At 32.6% G+C, this 21,067-nt stretch overlaps 1 protein-coding gene across 1 annotated transcript; it reads left to right on the top strand.

Annotated features, from left to right (window-relative positions):
• The first annotated feature begins 13,290 nt into the window (after positions 1–13,290).
• Positions 13,291–19,482, top strand: LOC114402511 (DNA repair protein RAD5B-like). Its single transcript, XM_028365116.1, has 18 exons — positions 13,291–14,097; positions 14,432–14,565; positions 14,706–14,841; positions 14,922–14,975; positions 15,139–15,285; positions 15,384–15,535; positions 15,623–15,701; positions 15,801–16,010; positions 16,126–16,269; positions 16,356–16,508; positions 16,681–16,748; positions 16,833–16,955; positions 17,053–17,152; positions 17,353–17,465; positions 17,555–18,206; positions 18,298–18,369; positions 18,446–18,544; positions 19,134–19,482. Exons 1-18 carry the CDS (start codon positions 13,360–13,362, stop codon positions 19,254–19,256), a joined length of 3,297 nt encoding a protein of 1,098 aa, XP_028220917.1. The 5' UTR covers positions 13,291–13,359; the 3' UTR covers positions 19,257–19,482.
• The last annotated feature ends 1,585 nt before the right edge of the window (positions 19,483–21,067 follow it).

Genomic DNA, 21,067 nt, shown 5'->3' with positions numbered 1-21,067 from the left:
TCACTTGATCTGTGTCTGATGAATGTGGTTGTTACGAGCATTTAATGCACGTCATTTCCTTATGTAGAAAGTCCACTCTTCGATACTTGCATGTTGAGTACTGTAAAAGGTAGTCACTTCCTTTATGTCAAAGTAGGTCTTGTACAAGAAGGCTCTTCTTTTGATGGCGATTAAGAAATTTTAGACCTTGACTTCATTTATTCTTTATTAGATTTGACAAATTCTAGGAGGATGTTTCTGCAAAAGAGATCTCAGACACAATATTAAATGAAGTCTTAAATATTATCTTAAATGTCATATTAGATCATGACTTTATCTGCCTATCGTCTAAAACAACAAAGCCAGACTTGTCAAGGCATGTTCTGATAAAGCATTAAATATGAAACATCAGAAACAAATTTCGCATAAGGCACGACTTTTAACCTTTATATTTTTTATCATCTAATCAAAATAATTAAGGATCTTGATTCGTCTTAAGACATAAATGTCTTTTGACTTAACACAACCCAATTATTGGTCTACACTTTAAAAAAATTTATTTGCAACCATTGAGACAAATATAAATCCTCTGAAATTTAGGAAGTAGATCCATGATTGCTTGTAGTTGTTATGAATTTGATCAACATCCACCTTCAGCGTCATAGTTGAGCCATAGGTTGTTTTCTATAATTCAATAGCATGGTCATATAGCCTCTTGTATTGTTCCTTGTAATCTCCTTCAACTTTTTGCTTAGCAGAATTTTTGTGACCTCAAAGCCATAGACCTAGTTTTCCCAACATTCCATTTCCTTTGAACCTTCTCCCTAATATTAGTAGGTCTCATTTAGATTTTTCCTCAATCCTGTTTACAGCTTGCCACCTAACCACTTTGTCCTCAAAAGCCTAATCCAGTATTGTTTCCAACAATTGTGTTTGTCCCACACTTTTCTCAATTGCCATGTTTCTTTATTATTTATTTTGGCACAATATGCATACCATTCAAACCCAAGTATGTTGATGACTCTCACCCTCACTGTCATTTTTCTCAAACTGCAAATTCCATCTAGAATGCACAACATAGGTGACTATGCCTCCTTGAACTACTGCTTAGATACAAAGAGTGTTCCAGCTACCCACTTATAATCAACCATTTTTTGTGGCATGCAAAAAGTATCAAATTTTTAAGGTTTCACCATCTTTATATCTTCATCACTTTCATCTATGTCAGTGTCCAATTTATTTGATTCATACTCAGGATCTGAAGATTCATAATCCATTGATGCATTGAATATATTTAATTTCTAAATTTATTATACCTTTTTTACAATCAAATTTTATTATCATAAATTAAACTTAATTCAATCAAATATAGTTTTTTATCATTATATTTATTCTACATGATATATATATATATATATATATATATATATATATAGTTTTTTTATCATTATACACGATTTTTCAATTTTATTTACATTTCAACAAAAGTTACCCACAAATTTTTTTATAGGAATAAATAATCAATATTTATTCTAATTAAATGTGTCTTAAATTATGAATTGTCATCACTCTTTAAAATCTTTATTATAATAAATTAAAATATCAATCGAGTAATATAATTATCAATTTAATATATAATATTTGTTAATATTTTTATTTATGTCCAACCATTTAATCACAAAATTTAGAAAATATGTTTTATCATGTATTTTAAAATATTATGAAAAAAATATATAGTAAATTGTTTCATATTTAGTTAAAAATAGTATGCACAACTAGGAATGACAAAGAAATTCATACACACATATTTCGCGGATAAAATTCGCATTATATACTAAATTAGTATCTTTAGTGGGTTCCGATGGCTAATGGATATAGTCAGATATGTATTTTTTACTACCTGTTTGTTAATGGACATGGGAGCGAATATCATGGTAATTGTCGATATGTGTTGCCCATTAATATAAAAATATTTAAATATTCTTTTCTTTTACCAAGTTTAAATAAATAAATATATTTTTTTACTTATGTTTTGGAGTATAATTTTATTTGGAATTATATTTTAGTGTATTTTTATTTGAGTTTATATTTTAGAGAGTAATTTTTAGATAATTTTGTTTGGAGTTCACAAAATTTATTTATTTAAAATTATTTACGGGCAGTTTTAATTGTGTAGATCGTAGAATATTTGAATATCTTTAGTTGTAAAAATTAAAATTATTTTTTCAAAAAAAATAAAATAAATAAAAATTACAATAAAATGTTTATTAAAATATTTTTTATTTTTGTAAAAATATATATAGGTACCCGCCAATATTAAAAAATCCACTCTTCTTAACAGTACCTTAGTAACCAGCGAGTACATGACCAATATTTACTTGGTGGGACATGCAATGGATGATTACTACCTGCTTCACTTCACCCATTGTCATCACTATGCGGCAAATTGACCAGTTTGGTGCCTTTTTCAAACTTATTCCTGAACTAGGGTTGTTTTGAAAGTTATTCCATGAGGGTGCTGTTTTTTTATGTGGAAGGCATGCAAAAACGCCAGCTCCATTGGTGCTTTCCTTGTGGCTTGACACGTGGCATGTCGCCACTGCCACTGGCGACACAGCCAGTGGTTGCCGCCACTCCTATTGGCGCCTCCAGCCTGGACGAAAACGTTGGTTTGACCGGCGACTTCAAGCATTGCAGGCGTAGGCTTCAGGCGTAAGCTGAGGTGCTCAGGTGCTGTAGCGGGTGCAGCCTTTGACGGGGAAGTCGCCGTCCGTGCTGGCGACTTGGCTTCGAGGATGTCGCCATCCTTCCTGGCGCTTTAAGCTTGGTGGATTTATATATCCCCAAGTGCCTTAAACGAGAGTGAAATGCCTTAAACGAGAGAGTGAAAAAGGGTGCCTTTGCTTGTGTCGAGAACGAGAGAGCTAGCTGCTGCATCTTACTTCGTCTTCTTTCATTTTCTAAAAAACTTGTAAGTTATATATTGAATATTTTGTATGTTTTATTTATGTAGATGTTTATATTCTAATAATGGAATAGTTTTAGGTACTGTAACTTAATAATTTTGTATAGTTTAGTTTCAGTTCTTAATTTTATATGGTAGATTAGATTTAGTTTAAATTTTTTATATAATAGATTAGGAATAGTTTTAGGTATTGTAAGTTATTAATTTTATATGGTAGATTAGGAATAGTTTAAATTTTTATATGTTAGATTAGGTTTAGTTTAAATTTTTTATAAAGTAGATTAGGAATAGTTTTAGGTACCGTAACTTATTAATTTTAGATTAGGTTTAGTTTAAATTTTTTTATATGGTAGATTACATTTAGTTTAAATATTTGATATGATAGATTAGGAATAGTTTTAGGTACTATAAATTATTAATTTTAAATTAGGTCACAATTAAATTTTTTATATTACGTTAGTTTTAGTTATTATTAGTTTCATATACTATGTTTAAATTAGAATAGTTTTACGTATTTTAAATTATTAATTTTGTATGCTAAATTATTTTACTCGTAAGTATTTTAAGTTATTAATTTTGTATATATATTTTTTTAATTTTTAGCCGCAAATATAAATATTATGTTATATATTTAAATTTATATTTGTATGTAATTTAATTTATTTGTAGAATATATATGAATTAGGTTATTTGTATAATATATTTTGTTATTGAAATTAAAAAAATATATAATTTTTTATTTATGTAAAGTTGTGTTTGGATGTGATTTAATTTATTTGTAGAATATATTTAAATTTCCTTGATTGTATAATATATTTTGTTATTGAAATATTTGAATTTTGAAAAATATAATTTGTTATTTATTTTAAGTTGTGTTTGCATGTATTTTAAATTATTTGGAGAGTATATTTAAATTTTATTATTCATATAATATATTTAGTTATTAAAATATATATATTCTTTTATTGATTTCACTCCATTTGTTATATATATTTAATTATTTTTTTGTAAATGTACTTAATTTGTGTATGTATAATTAATGTATAAATTTTATCGTCAATTTATTGTATTATATTTTATTTTGCAGGATCAATGACATCTTCCTCGTCATGCTCATCAAATATACAAACTAGGTCTGGTCTAATTGATGGTGACGTTTTATGGATATAACCTAAGCATGTTTCAGAGCATGTTTGGAATGAGGAACCAGATAGAAAAATACACATCAGATGAGTTGTCCCCACGTATCAAGGTGAAAAAGAAACACCAGAGAAAATTATTCCTCTGCTTCGGCAATTTGGTTTTTACTGGAAAATGAAGATGGGATACCTAAAAATAAAATGCAGCATTAATTAGTGCCTTGATTGAAAGATGGAGGTCCGAAACACACACGTTTCATATGAGGTACGGAGAGTGTACGATTACTCTTCTAGATGTCTCTGTTTTGTTAGGTCTCTGTATTGAGGGGTGCCATTAATTGGTCCAACAAATCTTGATTGGGCTGATTTATGTGATGAATTGTTAGGAGTCAGACCACAGGAAGGTGAAATTGAAGGCAGTGTGGTTAAATTAAGCTGGTTGGCTCACCATTTTTCACAATTAAATAACCATGACGGTAACGTAGAATAATTACAAAGGTTTACCCGTGCATGGATCCTTAGATTCATAGGAGGTGTCCTCTTCGTTAACAAAAGCAGTGCCAGAGTTTCCCTAAGGTACATACAATTTTTACGTGACTTTCAACAGTGCAGCGAGTATGCATGGGGACCTGCCGTGCTTGCTTATTTATATAGACAGATGTGCAGTGCCACTGATTACAAAATTAAATCAATCGAAGGTATGTGCATCTTAATCCAAATGTGGGCATGGGAACGATGCACGACTTTGGCTCCAAAGAGGATGTCTCCCGTAATAGAAAATAAACCACTCAGACACAGGTTAGTCATTTAAAAAATTAGATTTCATTTGAAAATAATTAATAATGTAACGTGTCGACATTGATGTTTCATTTTTTTGTAGGTGGCTGCGACGTGGAAATCAACATATTGGCAATGAAGATCTAAGAGTTTTTCGTCGCAAATTGGATATTATGAAACAACATGAGGTAAGAAGATCGTAATGTATTGGTTAATTAATAAACAATATGTTATGTTTGAGTGAAAATTAACAATTGTGTTGTTATATGCAGTTTCTATGAGAGCCTTACACAGCAACTGTGATGTCAGCGTTGCCTCCAATTTGTATGGTTGGAAGTGTAGCGTGGTTCACGGTGGTGCCATTGATTTGTTTCCATGTTGTTGAGTGGCACCAACCCGATAGAGTTTTGCGACAATTTGGAATGCAACAACCTATTCCCGGGTGTCCTTCGCAACTGTAGAATCTTCATGGCATAACGCTCAAAGGCAAACAAGATGAAAATTGGGGATAACTATGGGCCCCACTAATCAGTCAATGGAACAATCGAGCTGAGTTTAGGGTCAACGTTTATCCTCGACTAGAGGGCCTATTGAGTTTTAACTCCGACTACATGGTCTGGTATAGGCAAAAAACAAAAATGTTTGTTGACCCGAACAATGCAAGCACAACTACATTGGTATTTATCTGTTTTTCAATATTTAAGTTAAAATTATTTTGTAAAGCATCGGCATTAATTTCCTAACCCTAATAATTTCAGGCTGAAGTTGTGGAGACTTTACAGTATATGGTGTCACCACAAGGGAGGAACACATGGACAGTTGATGATCTCGTGCCTTACGTGGAAAAGTTAATGATTTCATCCGAATAGCAAGAGAGAATCACAGAGCCTGTGTCACATGGTCCAGCATCAGAGCGTCAATTTCTAGCACAAGAGTTTCACATTCTTCAGTCAAGTGTTGAAACTCGGGGCATAGGCAGACGAAGGGAGGCTGTTGAAGCGGAAGAATATTCCCAACAAATGGTGGAGCATGGCCATGGAATGTACTACACGCTAGCAACATTTTCTCAGTATCCTTCACAGATGTATCAATATCCTTATGAAGGTCATCACACTGATACTTCTGCAAGCGAACATTCGTTCGGTGGTGTTGTGGAAACACATCCTCATTTTTCATGGCCGACTATGACTCCTTCATAGCAACACAATGCCCCAATTGCAACACCTAACGCCCCATTAGGTACGCAATGGAATGTACCTGGAGCAATACCTGATATGGGTGACTTATTAGGTGTTGATTTGCGTCACCAATTTTCTGCTAAGGCGGATGAAGTAGAAGCGGGGAGACATCGGGGCAGAAGAAATCCTGATCGTCAAGCGCGAAGATAGGATCAACCATGTGGCACATCCTCACGTCATCATGGACATCATAATGAATGATTTTCATGTCTCTGCTTAAATTTGTTGTTGTATGTTTCTGATTTGAATTTGACACTTAATCTATCGTATGGATTTTTGTAAGGCTTACTCATTGATACAGTTTTATTCGAGCAAGAAACTATAAAAATAAATTAAGTTAAACAGAAACTAAAGTAGACAAACGATAATAACTAATGTTACTAACTAATGATCCACTTCATTTATTTCAACTTCTAAATGTTATTTTATTTCGTTACATGAATCAGTCTGGACTTTTTTCATCTTCCTGTTTGCTCAAATTATAAGGTTCTTCATCAGAAATACCATAGTCTTCAAGGGTTAGGGTTTATAGTTAGGGTTAGGTTTAGGGATTAGGGTTTGGCTGAGGGTTAGAACTAAATACATTCAATAGAACAACAACTCCCATGATTTCATTGAAGACCACAAACTAAATACATTCAATAGAAATTAAACCAATACAAGTCACTCGTCTAACATACATAAATCAATTAAATGAACAACTCCCACGGTCAGATTGCATTGGACATCGTCGCCTATTGTGCCCTTCTGCTCCATATCTACTACATTTTTGCCGGTGCTCAGACGGTTCGAGCCAATCCATCTCATTCCTTATCCTTGTTGATTTTGGCTGACCTTTCGCACGAATTGTAGTTGGGTCAGGGATAAGTGTCCATGCGTCATTAGAAGGAGGAATTGCCGCTTCATTCCTGAGAGGCCACCATTGTGCAGAGTAAGCTTTTAAGATGTGCTCAGTCGTGTAAACAACATCTATATATTGGTAGTAGTTCATGCTTACGTAACCACAAGCTGCAATAATGTGTGAACATGGATAGTGAAGTGCAAAATACTTTCCGCATTGACAATAATGGTCATTCAAGTTTACTGCCCACTTTTGTCTGCCACGTTGCGTGATAGGATTAAAGGTCTCCTCTACTTCAAACCTTGTCGAGTGAATATCATACACGCGAACGATGTGTGAACAAGCTTGTTCTTGATTTTTTCTAAGTTCTTTAACAAGCTTAGAATAATATACTTGGCCTTCATTTAATTGTCGTTGGGCTTGTCGACCTTGATCAACAAAGTACTTTCGACACCTACTATATGTTGATTTGGCCAACGTTGTTATCGGTATGTTGCGACAATCCTTCAAAACCTTATTTATACATTCTGACAGGTTGGTTGTCATGTGGTCATATCGACGTCCTTCTCTGTCATAAGCCATCATCCATTTGTCCTTTGAAATGCGATCAATCCATGTTGCTATGGCTGGACTCAGTTGACAGAATTTTTCTAAATTTTGATAAAAAAAATGTGCTTGCAAGGAGTGTACCCTGCATGAAATTAGTTAGCAACAACAATTTTAACTATATATGAAACTTAAATTAACGTGACCATGATAAATGAAATGTTACCCAATTTCTTCAACATTTCTTTTTGTTTGACATTATTGAATTTCTGATTGAAGTTGCTTGCTATGTGTCGCACTCAATATACATGATAACCGTGGGGAGGTTGTCAACCAAGTGCTTCGTTAGCCACAACAGACTTTATACTCGCAGTTGATCAGATATCAGACAAATACCATTTTTATCTATGACGTGTTCACGCAAGTGTGCCAAAAACCATGACCACGTTGTCAATGTCTCACCTTCGACCACGACGAATGCTAGAGGAAGGACACCACCATTTCCATCTTGTGATGTGGCCATTAAGAGGGTCCCACGGTATATTCCGTGCAAATGTGTGCCGTCAACTTGTATGATTGGCTTATAGTACTTGAAAGCCTCTTTACATTGACCAAAAGTCCAAAAAACTCTATGAAACTGACGGTGTTCGTGACTAACCGTATTCCCAACGATAAAATCGTCATGTAGTATTTCAAAATATGATCCAGGAGAATGATTTTGCATGTGTGTTAGTCATGACGAAAGTTTCGCATATGACTCATTTCAATCGCCATATTCAATTACAATGGCTTTCTGTTTCGCCAACCAAGCTTTTTTGTACGACACCTCGTACGCAAATTCACTATTAATCATCTCTTGAATCAAAGAAACTTTTATTGATGGATCTTCTCTAATCATGCCTGTCAATAACATAACAAAATTTAAATGACAATTAACAAAAAATTAACATAATATGAACATAAAATACGTACCTACTACACAAGTGGCAATTAAATCTGAATCAAGCTTCTCGTGATCTTGTGTCATGGTCATATTCAGACATGTGTGTGGTCCACCTCATTGTGTGACTTTCCACGTATCTGTTTTTTTAGATAAAATTGCCCTCATATAGAAAGGGCAAAGACACTCTACACTTTTATTCAAGCAACAAATCACATACTTGTTCGATTTGCTTTCAACAACTTTGAAACTTTGATGTGCCTTCATAACATATTGTTTGACTGCATTTTTTTCCACATATTTACTATCAAATTTCATGCCAACATATAATTCTTGCCCAACATTAAAGGTCAACGGCATCTCCAAACCGCAAATGTCCTCCTCATCAGGATGACTCCAATTGATATTGTTATAATGCAAAGCATCATTCCAAAATGGATTTTGAATTCCTTATACACCTAATAGTTCAAAATAAAAATTCAAATCATACTTATTTAGCATTAAATACAATTGTCATCAAATAATAAATGTATTGTGTAATTTTTTTATACAACAAATTATACCTTCTGCTAGGTAAACAATTCTTACTGGTTGAATCATGTCGGTGACTTCATCGTCTGTATCAGATATACCGTCAACACTGTCATCTTCGTCTAAAGACTCTTCAACGTATGAGTTAGACACAAAATAATAATCATCATCATAATCATTATCTTCGTCACCATGTAAATTGCTCACATTTGTTGGTGGTTGTGTCTCAATATTAGATAAATTATTTTCACATGATGTAAGAGAATTTGCAAAATGAAACATAGAACCACCAGCCACATCCTTTTTTATGTATAATTCCAGAACTGACATTTGTTCTTGTTGTTGAAAACTTTCGAGCATTGTTTCAACATCTTCGTCATCACAAATTTGCAAGGCAATATATTTTCATGACACTAAAAATCTACAACTGATAGCAGAAATAATTTCATTATTTTGTAACTTTATCTTATCTCCAATTTTTTTTCAAAGCATTGAAACTTATTTCACGTTTAATCTGAATCGCTTTTTTACTGTCTTCAAATATTACACCATCATTATCTTCATATACCCTTCCATTGAAATACACTGTTATAACTGAATTCATCGTGTACCTACAAAAATAATATTTTAAAACTTTAAATAATAAAATGGTTATCACAAAAAAGTCCTTACTGGAACTTCACATCAAAACTTAATTTTAAAAAAAAATTAACTTAAAAAAAATTCACATTAAGACACTTTAAAAACATTAACGATTTCAACGCAGTAATTTTAAACTAATCAAGATGTAATCAAAATTATTAACTTTAAATAAATTTCACATCAACACACTTAAATAACATGAATGATTTTAAAAAAATGTAAATCCAAAATAATAAAATGTAATCACAAAAAGTCCCTTTATTGGAACTTCACATTCAAATTTTTTTTTTAAAAAAATTAATTAACTTCAAATAAATTTCATGGGAGACACTTAAAAAAACGAATTTCAAGATATTAATTTTAAAGACAAAATAATTCATGAACGAAGTTAGTAGTATAAATAATTAATCTTAACAATAATAACTTCAAAATAAAAATAAGTAATTACAAAATTACTACAAATATATTAAAATAAATATGATACGAGAAACAAGAAAGCATCAAATAACACTTTCAAGTTGAATGCTCATAAAATTTTAACACACCAACAAACCAATCTAATCTAATTAAAAAAATACTACAACTTCATATTAAAAAAAAAAATCGTACTCAAAATACTTACTTCAAATAAATATGATCAATAATTTTTTTTTATGGAAAGTTCAAACATTCATCAATTTTTAACACACTAATAAATCAACAACACCAACCTAATTTAATTAAAAAAATACTACAAATTTCATATTCAAAATATTTTATCTTCACTGAAAATATTTTCTTCAAATAAACATCATTACACAATTTTTCTTTTATTTTAGACATTTAAACACACACAAACAAGCCTATCGAATATAAAAGCTAATTTAATTTTTTAAAAAATAAATACTTCAAATTCAATCTTTATTCCAGCCTAACAAAATTACTTTAAAAAAATATTTCATACCACGGAATTTTTTGATTCAAAATTTGAACTTCAAGCCTTACAAATTTAAACGCCAAAGCCAGGAAAGGAAAAGAAGTTGCAAAGGGAAAGCAAAGGAAGATGCAAAAAATGCTGGTATTTAAACACACTAAAACGCCAAAGCCAGTGTCGTTTTCTACTTATCCTAAATCGCCAAACGTGATTGCGCCTTCTTCCAAAAGCTGGATGCACCGAACTGTGACACTGCCATCCACTGAAAAGCTACTGCCATCCACATTGGGACACTGCCATAAAGCTGAAAAGCTACTGCCATCCACTTGAAAAGTTGAAAAGTTGAACCCTAGCCTGATTTGTGTAAATCGCCAGGTTGACCAGCGACTCCACCTTGCATGGCCAAAGCGTCAGTACAGGTGGCAATACCACCTGTGTCGCCAGTGGCAGTGGCGCCACTACCATGTGTCGCAGCCACAGACGACGTGCCAATGATGAAGAGCACCCTTGTGGATATTTTCATGCAGGATACGTTCAAAAGAGCACCCTTGTGGAAATTCTTTTAAAACAACCCCAAATGGGGAAATAGTTTGTAAAAGAACCCCATTTGGGGCAATTTACCTCATTATGCACTTTTTTTAATATAGAAAAAATCAATAAAACACTTATATTGTAAAACTATTCTTTTTAGAAATATTGTAAAACTATTTGAATATATATATATATATATATATATATATATATATATATATATATTCATAATTGTCTTATATTTTTTTATATATATACTAACATATATACAATTTTAAAAATAATTTATATATATTATAAAAAAGTATAATAATATAAGAAAATCATAAATTATAAACTCTAACACTCGTGCTTAACGCGAGATACTAGGCTAGTATATTTCGAAAACAAAGTCATATTAAATTATTTATACTATGTAAATAAATGTTATATTTAATATTTACGTACATAATTGTTGATTTCAAATTAATCAATTTTAAATTAATAGTCGCTTAAAATTTGGACTGGTCTTAACTAATGATTTAAATTATTTTCATAATTAAATTAAATGAATATCATATGTTTAATTTTATATCTTACTGAATTTTGAATCTTCCAATTTTGAATTGAATCATTAACTCTTGTGCATACTAGAAAAAAATCATCCAAATTTAAAACTGTAAAGAAAAAACACAAAATAAGACCAATGTTCTCAAGCTTCATATACCATGATTTAAAATTTAAGATTTATTTTAATATTTCTACTATAAATTTGATTAGAAGAACCTACTTTGGCAGGAAAAAAAAGAAGAAGAAGGTAAGTTTCATATAATATGATTAATAATGTATACTTAAATGGATTTTTTTTTTAACAGACTTAAATGAACTATTAAAAACCCCGAAATAAAGAAAAATAAATAAGAATTTTCTTTTAATATTTTATAGAAAAATCCAATTAAATAACAATGCATCTACATGTAATCCCCCACCCAATCAGATAACAAATAATAATCTATATCCCGATGAAAAAAATGTTACATGTGCATACCACTTGACGAAAACATGAGCTACTTCTTGAGTTCCCTTCATGGTTTTTACATTCGTGTCTCAATTACATTTGTAATTTTTTATGTTTGATTGTATTCAATTCATGCATTGAATATATTTAATTTCAAATTTTATTATATTTTTTTACAGTCAAAATTTATCATAATAATAAGATACGTTATAAAAATGAATGCACAGTAAATATTGATAAACATTATTTTTATTCTTTTTTGTTACGGTCATTTTTTTATTATAATATAATCATAATAATATATTGAAAAGAAAGAAAATATCAAAAATGGAAAACATGAATAATAAATATTTCTATTTAGTTAAAAATAAAAGTTTAGTTTTGGAAATAGAAATAAAAATACAGTAACAAAAAGAAAGAAATAAAAATATAAAACATCTTTTTCATTTTAGTTTTTAAATTAAAATTTTCTCTTTCCTTTATTTTGTTTCCCAACGAATCAATAGGATTGTAAAAGATGAAATTAAAATCTGAGTCTGTCCCGAAACATATGCCACTATGCGTACGCCTGCCAGCAGTACTTTCTTCGAAATCGTTTTTTTTACCCTTGCCGCCAAATTATTTACACAACAACGGTAAATATTTATTGATAATTAATAATTTCAATTAACAAAAATCTGTCATTAACTCTTACCATTTTTCAACAAGTAATCATGCCATATCAGCAACGGTAAAATAATATAGATTTAAATATATTTTCAATCCTTATAAATGTAAAAAATTTAGTTTTAAATTAATTCATTTTTAATATAACTTTTACTATCTACATTGTAACCGTGTAATGATAATTCTATTTTAAACTTTTCTAAAATTAAATTAATAAATTTGCTTTTTTTAAAACCTTAAATCAAAATTTCTTACCACTAAACTTGAGAATCTTATTCAGTTAAAACAAGATTATTTTTTTATAAAAGATATATATGATTTTAAAAAATTATTTTTTATTTTTGTAGAGACTAATTAATATATATTTAATATATTGAACTTTTATTAATTTTTTTTAAAAAATGGTATATTATTATAATTTAATTAACAGAGCCAAAAGAAAAACAACAGAGCGAAAGGTAAAATGATTTCGCGCCATTTTCATTCTCTGAAAAAACCCGCGTTTCATTTCCTTCCTTCAAACCCTTATAAGCAAACAAAACCCTCTCTCACTCTTTCCATTCTCCACATTCTCATCGTCTTTCTTACTTTCTCTTCCTTTCTTCACTTCCTTCTTTCTATTATTTCTTATTATTTTCTGATATTTATTTCTCTATGTCTATGGCGGAAGAAGAACCTTCCATAACATCGCCACCGGCAAGAACGTTACACAAGTTCCTCTCCCGCAACGGCAAGACCGTCATCGCCGCGCAACCTCTGGCGGTGGTTCGCGCCACCACCAGCACCGGCGGCGCGCGCGTTCTCGCCGCGCCGCCGAACTCGAACGATGATCCAACACCACCGCAGGAAGAAGAAGGAGAAGGCGAAACCGGCTTCGATGCTTCTCATCATCATGAACGGATATTGTTGCAGAGAGAGCTAACGGTTTCGTTCGACGAGTTTCTCGAGGTCACCAACACGAAGGTCGCCACCGAAGAGGAGGCTCTGAAATCAGTGATGGCGCCGTTGGAAGAAGAAACTGAAGAAGGAGAGGAAGCCGAATCGTCACAGGCTCAATCAGCGCAACCGGTTCAACCGGTGCCGAGGGGACCGCAACTGTTTCGACCGGTGCAGAAGAAGAAAGCGGTTACCGGTGATGACGTGGAGGTGGTGGAGGTGCGGAAGCCTGTGGAAAAGAAGAACATTCCGAATATTTCGAATCTCGAGGACGGTGAGTTTCCGGAGGAGTCTGGGTGGTTCCTTCTCGGGAGGAAGGTTGAGGTCGCAGTTTCGACGGCCAGGGGAGTGAACAGGTTGGTGGATAATGAAATCGTTCATTTCAATTTTCCTATTCCGAGTTACTCGAGTAAGTCTCAGTGGATCGTTCGAGCGTCAACCAAGCGTTCTGGAGAGGTAATAACTAACTATTGCCATTGATTGTTGTCGAGATTGTTTGACTTGGTACTTTTGAAAATTAATTGATGTTATATGTTTGTAAGTGTATGTGTGCATATATGAATGAATGTAATTTATGAAGGTTAGCTTTAATGGAAAAAGGCTAGTTCTTACAAGGCAATGAACTAAAGTTTGAATCTTTGTTGGTTTGGAGAGGTGTCTGCATGTTTTGAACAGACATTGTTTTTGTTTGTGTATACCTTTGGGAAATAACAAATAATGTATGTAAATGTGTATAGGAGTTTTAAGAGATAGGTTTGATGGTGCTTTGTGTTGTTGAATTTGGCTTCAGGTTGGGAGGATGCCAATGGAATGGGCAAAGGCTGTGATTCCGGTTATGCAATCTGGAAGGGTTAAGGTTCGAGGCCGGTGCATTGCTGTGCCAGATAAACTACAAATGATGCAAGAGATTATGTTTTTAGTGAGGTATACTTTTATAGCCCTGTCTGTTTATTTTGATGGTAATGGAAACTTTTTTTTATGTGTTTTTTAATTTGAATTTGTAAGTTCAAATTGTTTTGTGTCTGTTGGTAGGTGAGTCTAATTGATAACCTTTTTTTGGGCAGCTTTTATGTTCACCACTCTGTATTTGCTGAGCGTGTTGATACTTCTTGGAGGCTGGAGGCTTGTGGTAAAATTGATGATACTGTTTATCCACTTCTTGCCCTATTAAAAATGCTAGAGATCAAGCCAAGTCAAAAGGTAATTGACAGCCCATTCTCTCTCTGTTTTGTTTTTTCTTAATGTTGCATTTGTAATGGGTGGTTGTTACATTCAACTAGGCTGTATTCACTCCTGAGGATATAGATTCCCGGAAGCGGTTGCTCTATCCAAAGGCATGTGTCACTACCATTTTCCTTCCCCTTTTAATTGGTTATAGCTTTTGTGATGTTGATGTCGAAGTGTATTGAATATTGTATGGTGCATGTTCATTGTTGCCTGATTCGTTAATGAACCTATTCTTTTAAAGAAGCCTAATTATGCTGTTGATGCTAACAGGCTGATCCAGATGAAGCTGCAGCATTGCCTTTGATCAAGCGAAGAAAGGGCGGTGAGCCCCTTCCTGAGCAAAATAATGATGAACAAGCTCTTTCAGAGTCAGCTTTGAATAAACTTGTTGGAGCGGCAGAAATCTATGACCTCAAGGTAAAGAACTTTCAATTGTTTTAACTTCAATTGTTAATCTCTAAATTTATCTCTAGCATCACATGCCATCAATCTTTTTGTGTGTTGTATGTCTTTAGGAGAAGGAAGCCCCAGAGACACTTGTGTGTAATTTAAAGCCTTACCAGAAGCAGGCTTTACACTGGATGACTGAAATAGAGAAAGGGATGGATATTGAGAGTGTAGAAAGAAATCTGCATCCCTGCTGGTCAGCCTACACTATATGCAAGGGGTATTTACTAATAGTAAATGATTCAACAGAATGAGGTTTTTCTCCCCAATATTTTTGTGCAACTTAACCTTACTTTCTTTTTAGCAGAAGGACAATTTATTTGAATATTTTTACTGGAGAGGCCTCTAAAAAATTTCCAAAAGCAACGCAGATGGCAAGAGGAGGAGTGAGTTTGTTTGAGGCCTTCAATTTTCCAATGACTAAATCAGTTTACCTGATTACGAAATTGGTTTTTAATTATTTATTTATTCATCTTTGATCATAGATTCTAGCGGATGCAATGGGACTTGGAAAGACTGTTATGACAATTGCTTTGATACTCAGTAACCCAGGCAGGGGTAACTCAGAAAACAATGATGTGGAGAATGGAGATGATAATTTTATCACAAATAAAAGAAAGAATGCTAATACCTTACATAAATTTGAGGGTGGCACTCTTATTGTTTGTCCCATGGCTTTGTTAAGTCAATGGAAGGTGAGTTTCTTTGTATGATACCATATTGAAAAGCAAACATGTTTTTTCTTTTTATAACTCTAATAAAGACATCCTATAATTGACAAGGTAGCTCACAAGTATTTTAAATCTGCAGGATGAGCTTGAAACACATTCAAAGGAAGGTAGTATATCCATATTTGTTCATTATGGTGGAGCAAGAACCACTGATCCCTGGATGATCTCAGGCCATGATGTTGTCTTGACAACGTATGGTGTCCTACAAGCTGCATACAAAAATGTAAGGAAATATCCTTTTTATATATGCTTTCTTCCATTTGTGTAGTGAAGCTTCTTCGTATTCATTTCTCTGGCTGTTGAAACCAGGATGGAGAGAATAGCATCTACAACAAGGTCAAGTGGTACAGGGTGGTGCTAGATGAAGCTCATAATATAAAAGCCCATCGGAATCAGACTGCCCAGTCTGCTTTTGTTCTGTCCTCACACAGCCGCTGGTGTTTAACTGGAACCCCACTTCAGGTTTGTCTTTTTATTTCAGTTAACAATTAACATTATGTGTATAAAAAGTACTCCACCCACAATGAAATTTCCATCTTTCCCATATGAAAACATTTCTTTCACCTGTATCTTAGTACTTTATTCAGCAAAAAACTCACTTTTGGGCACCTCTTTGTGAATGTGTCTATTGCAGAATAGCTTGGAAGACCTATACAGTCTCTTGCGTTTCTTGCGTGTTGAACCTTGGTGTAACTTGGCATGGTATGGCAAGAATGTGATGCTAACTTAGAAATTGTATTTGGAAAACCAGTAATTATTTTTTTAATGTTGGAAACATCTGTGCAGGTGGCAGAAGTTGATTCAAAGGCCTTATGAGAATGGTGATCCAAGATCCCTGAAGTTGGTCAAGGCCATTTTGAGGATGCTGATGTTAAGAAGAACAAAGGAAACGAAGGATAAGAAAGGAAGGTAGTCATTCTCACACTTCACTAGAACTGTGTCCTTTTTGAAACACATGTATATATTTTTTCCAATCACAATTTCAATTCCCTACATGTTTTTCCAGGCCGATACTTTTCCTGCCTCCAATTGATTTTCAGTTGATTGAGTGTGAACAATCAGAATCTGAACGGGACTTTTATGAAGCCCTGTTTGAGAGATCTAAAGTAAGTTTTGTGCCACAGCTTCTGATTTGTTCTTGGTTCTGAATAACAATCTGTTTCACTTTTATCAATTTTGATAAAGTCTAAAAACCTGTTAATAGTAACTATTCTCAAACATAGCTTGTTCTAGTAACTGTTAATAGTTTTATGTTTGGCATGTTCACTGTCTTGCGACTCTTGAACTTATTATCCAATGCAAACAGGTTCAATTTGATCAGTATGTCGCACAAGGAAAGGTTCTTCACCATTATGCAAATATCCTTGACCTACTAATGCAGTTGAGGCGGTGTTGTAACCATCCATTTTTAGTTATGTGGTAGGTGTGGAAAACACATTAAAATGCTCTTATATGTTTCCCTTTCCTGATGCTTATGCCTCTAACAAGATTTTCACTTGTATATGAAGCGGAAGCGATACCCAGAAACGTGCAGATTTAAGCAGACTCGCAAGAAAATTCTTTCAGACTAATACTGAATTCCCCGATGAAAGCAATCAAAATGATCCACGGCAGCAAGCAGAGTTGAACAAACTTGCAAGTAGATTACTTCTAAAATCTGCTTCTTCTTTGCACTCGGTTCAACCTCATGCATACATTGCCGAGGTTTTGGAGAATATTCAAAAGGGTGACATCATAGAATGCTCTATATGTATGGAATCTCCAGAAGATCCTGTGTTTACACCATGTGCGCATAAGTTTTGTAGAGAATGTCTATTTAGTTGCTGGGGCACCTCAGTGGGTGGCAAATGTCCAATCTGTCGTCAATTGCTCCAGAAAGACGATCTGATTACTTATTCATCTGAAAGCCCATTCAAGGTCGATATTAAGAACAATGTGACAGAGTCTTCAAAGGTTTCGAAGCTATTTGAATTCCTGCAACGTATTCTGAACACATCAAGTGAAAAGAGTATCGTCTTCAGTCAGTGGACATCATTTTTTGATCTGTTGGAGAATCCATTGAGGAGGAGAGGAATTGGTTTTTTGAGATATGATGGGAAGTTGACTCAGAAGCAGAGGGAGAAAGTTCTGGATGAATTCAATGAGACAAGAGAGAAAAGGGTAAGCAAAGTTAATTTGAACAATTTAACTTGTTTAGTTGAAAAATATTATCACTGAATCACTGTTTTTTATTCCAATCGCATTGTTTCAGGTTTTGTTAATGTCACTAAAAGCTGGTGGTGTGGGTTTGAACTTAACTGCAGCCTCAAATGTTTTCATTATGGTATGCTATGCCTAATTCCTTTCTATCCTGTGCACAACTTCATTTCTTCTGTGTTAACTTTTTGTGTTAAATGTAGGATCCATGGTGGAACCCTGCAGTTGAGGAGCAAGCAATAATGAGAATTCATCGCATAGGACAAAACCGAAGAGTTGTAGTGAGAAGATTCATCGTTAAGGTTAGCCAATCCATTTTTTCAACAAGCTTAGAACATAAAACATGCAATCCTACTCATCTTAAACCTAGATACCCATATTACCGACTTCTTATGGGTCAAATGTTTCGATTTGGACTTGGAATATTCAAAGTCCCCTTTTTTCTTTTTGCCAAACGGCGCCACTTAATTTGTTGTTAATTGATAAGGCATCATTTCCTTTCTTTTCCCCCTGTTTTTCCTACCAAATGCTATGGGTTGCCCTTTTGATTATTTTTGTTTGGTATGACCCCTTTTGATTATTTTAATTTGCTTTGCCTTGAGATAGTTCAACCGTACAAGTACTTGGAGCTGCCAAATTTTTATGCATTTGATGACTATTTTATTGTTTTGATATCCTTTTTCTCAGTTGGGTTGAAAAAGCCATTTTCTCAGGTTGATCACGTTTTTCACAAGTAGTCTCACCTCACCTTATCCTTTTGTTGGGTCACATAGTCTTTAAAAAAAACTTTTCTACGATTGGTTTAAATTCGCACGTTGTTTTGTTGACTTTCCTTTTTTTCCCCTTGTTTTTTGTTAACTAACGGTAAGGTTTGTGGGTCATTGTGAACAGGACACAGTGGAAGATCGATTGCAACAAGTTCAAGCTAGGAAACAAAGGATGATATCTGGTACCCTCACCGACGATGAGGTTCGGACTGCTAGGATTCAAGACCTCAAAATGCTTTTCACATGAGATATGAGATAATTTATTTATTTAGAAGCTGATTTATTTCTCTAGATTCTTAGACCTGGGAAGCCAATTTTGTATAGGTTGTCGGATCCTTTCTACAAGCTAAAGGCTTCCTTTTCTTTTGTGTACATACATGAAATGATGATATGATCATTCTGAACTCTAAAAGGAAGCCCACTGTTTTGTAAATCATGAGGCTTTAGTGGTTATGGTAAAAGGGTTAATTTCATTTTGGTCATTCAATTTTCAATCTGTTTTTAACGAGAAGCTGAAACCTGACAAAATTTAGTAATTTATCATGTGAAAGACTAAAAGATGAATCAATCAAATTACTAAAATATAACCTGTGGCACCAACTAAAACATGTGTGCATCTTGCTTTCTCTAGCAACTAATTATTAGAAGCGAAAACAAAGGTAGTCCCTGGAGAAACGAAAATGGAAAGCCTATTTATTAATGATGATAATGGTTTGCTGAAATTTGTTAATGTGTTATCATAAGCTCGAATGCATGCGTAAGCTTTATTAGGTCACCAAAAATATGTTGGCTATAATAACCAATCTAATATGCAGTTAAGTCTTTCAGTTATGTTTATTTTTTAAAAAAAAGGAACAGAAAAAAAATGAAGAGTGCTGATTAAGTTCATAAAAATGTTATTTTCTGTAAACAAAAGTTTTTAAAAAATTGAGGTGTTTAAATATCATTACTTTTAATTAATTTTAATGAACTTTCATACATTTGGGGGTATCTGTTTTTTTTATAAAAAAATTATCATTGTTTTGAAAGTCAAATTATGTTATTATTTTAATTAAAATAACATTGAACAAAGTTATTTTAATAAACTAAGTCACTTTCATCTAAAACTAGCATGGTGCAACATAAGAACGGGTATAAGAATCGGGGTCGAGTGTGGATGCGGCGTAGGATGTAGGACGAAAAATTGGAAGTAAGCGACAGCTGGATGGGGTTAAATCTAGGGGCCATTATTGTATTAAATCATCAATTTAGTCATATGATTCTTATCTTTATAGTTTTTTTAATCCTTATAATTTACATTTTAATTCTCTTAATTCATATAATTTAAAAATATTTTTTTTAATTCTTATAATTTACATTTTAATTCTCTTTTAATTCCTTAATTTAAAAACTATATGATTAAAAAAATAAGAATATGAAACTATAAAAATTAAAAAGATCATCAAAATTATAAAGACTAAAAGAGAATTAAAATGTAAACTATAGGGATTAAAAAGAACACTTTCAAACTATAGGAATAAAAAAAATAAGAATCGTGAAATTATATAAACAAATAATTAATTTAATCAATATTTAAAATGTGGATTTTATTAAAGAGTTTTTATACAGCCATTTTTATTAAAGAGTAAAAAATATTTTTCAATGCTAAAATAAATCTTGACTTCGTAATAATATTTTTGGCAAAACTACGATTTTGTTTTATTCTAGTATTTTTTTTCTCAATATATTATGTAAAAAAAGGAGTAAAGTAAAATAATTAAATTTGATATTAAATATTGGATATAATTATAAATTGATTCAATTCAATAAAAATTGTAAAAAATAAATTAAAACAAATAAAAAATCTGGATGTGTGTATAAATTTTATAAATGTAAATATTTCCACTCATCCTTTTTTCTCGATGCCCCACTCATCCTTATATAATTATATATTTATGAAATTATAAAACTTATCAGTCTATTTATAAATTTATTGCCCAAATTACATCTTTTTTGTTTAGAGGATACATCATATTATTTTATTGTATTTATAAATTAATTTAAATTTGTTTTTTATAT

Source organism: Glycine soja, chromosome 20, assembly GCF_004193775.1.
Source record: "Glycine soja cultivar W05 chromosome 20, ASM419377v2, whole genome shotgun sequence".
Lineage (NCBI taxonomy): Eukaryota > Viridiplantae > Streptophyta > Magnoliopsida > Fabales > Fabaceae > Glycine > Glycine soja.
The sequence above is the reverse complement of the archived record's forward strand: the minus strand, read 5'-3'. Positions and strand labels throughout refer to the sequence as shown.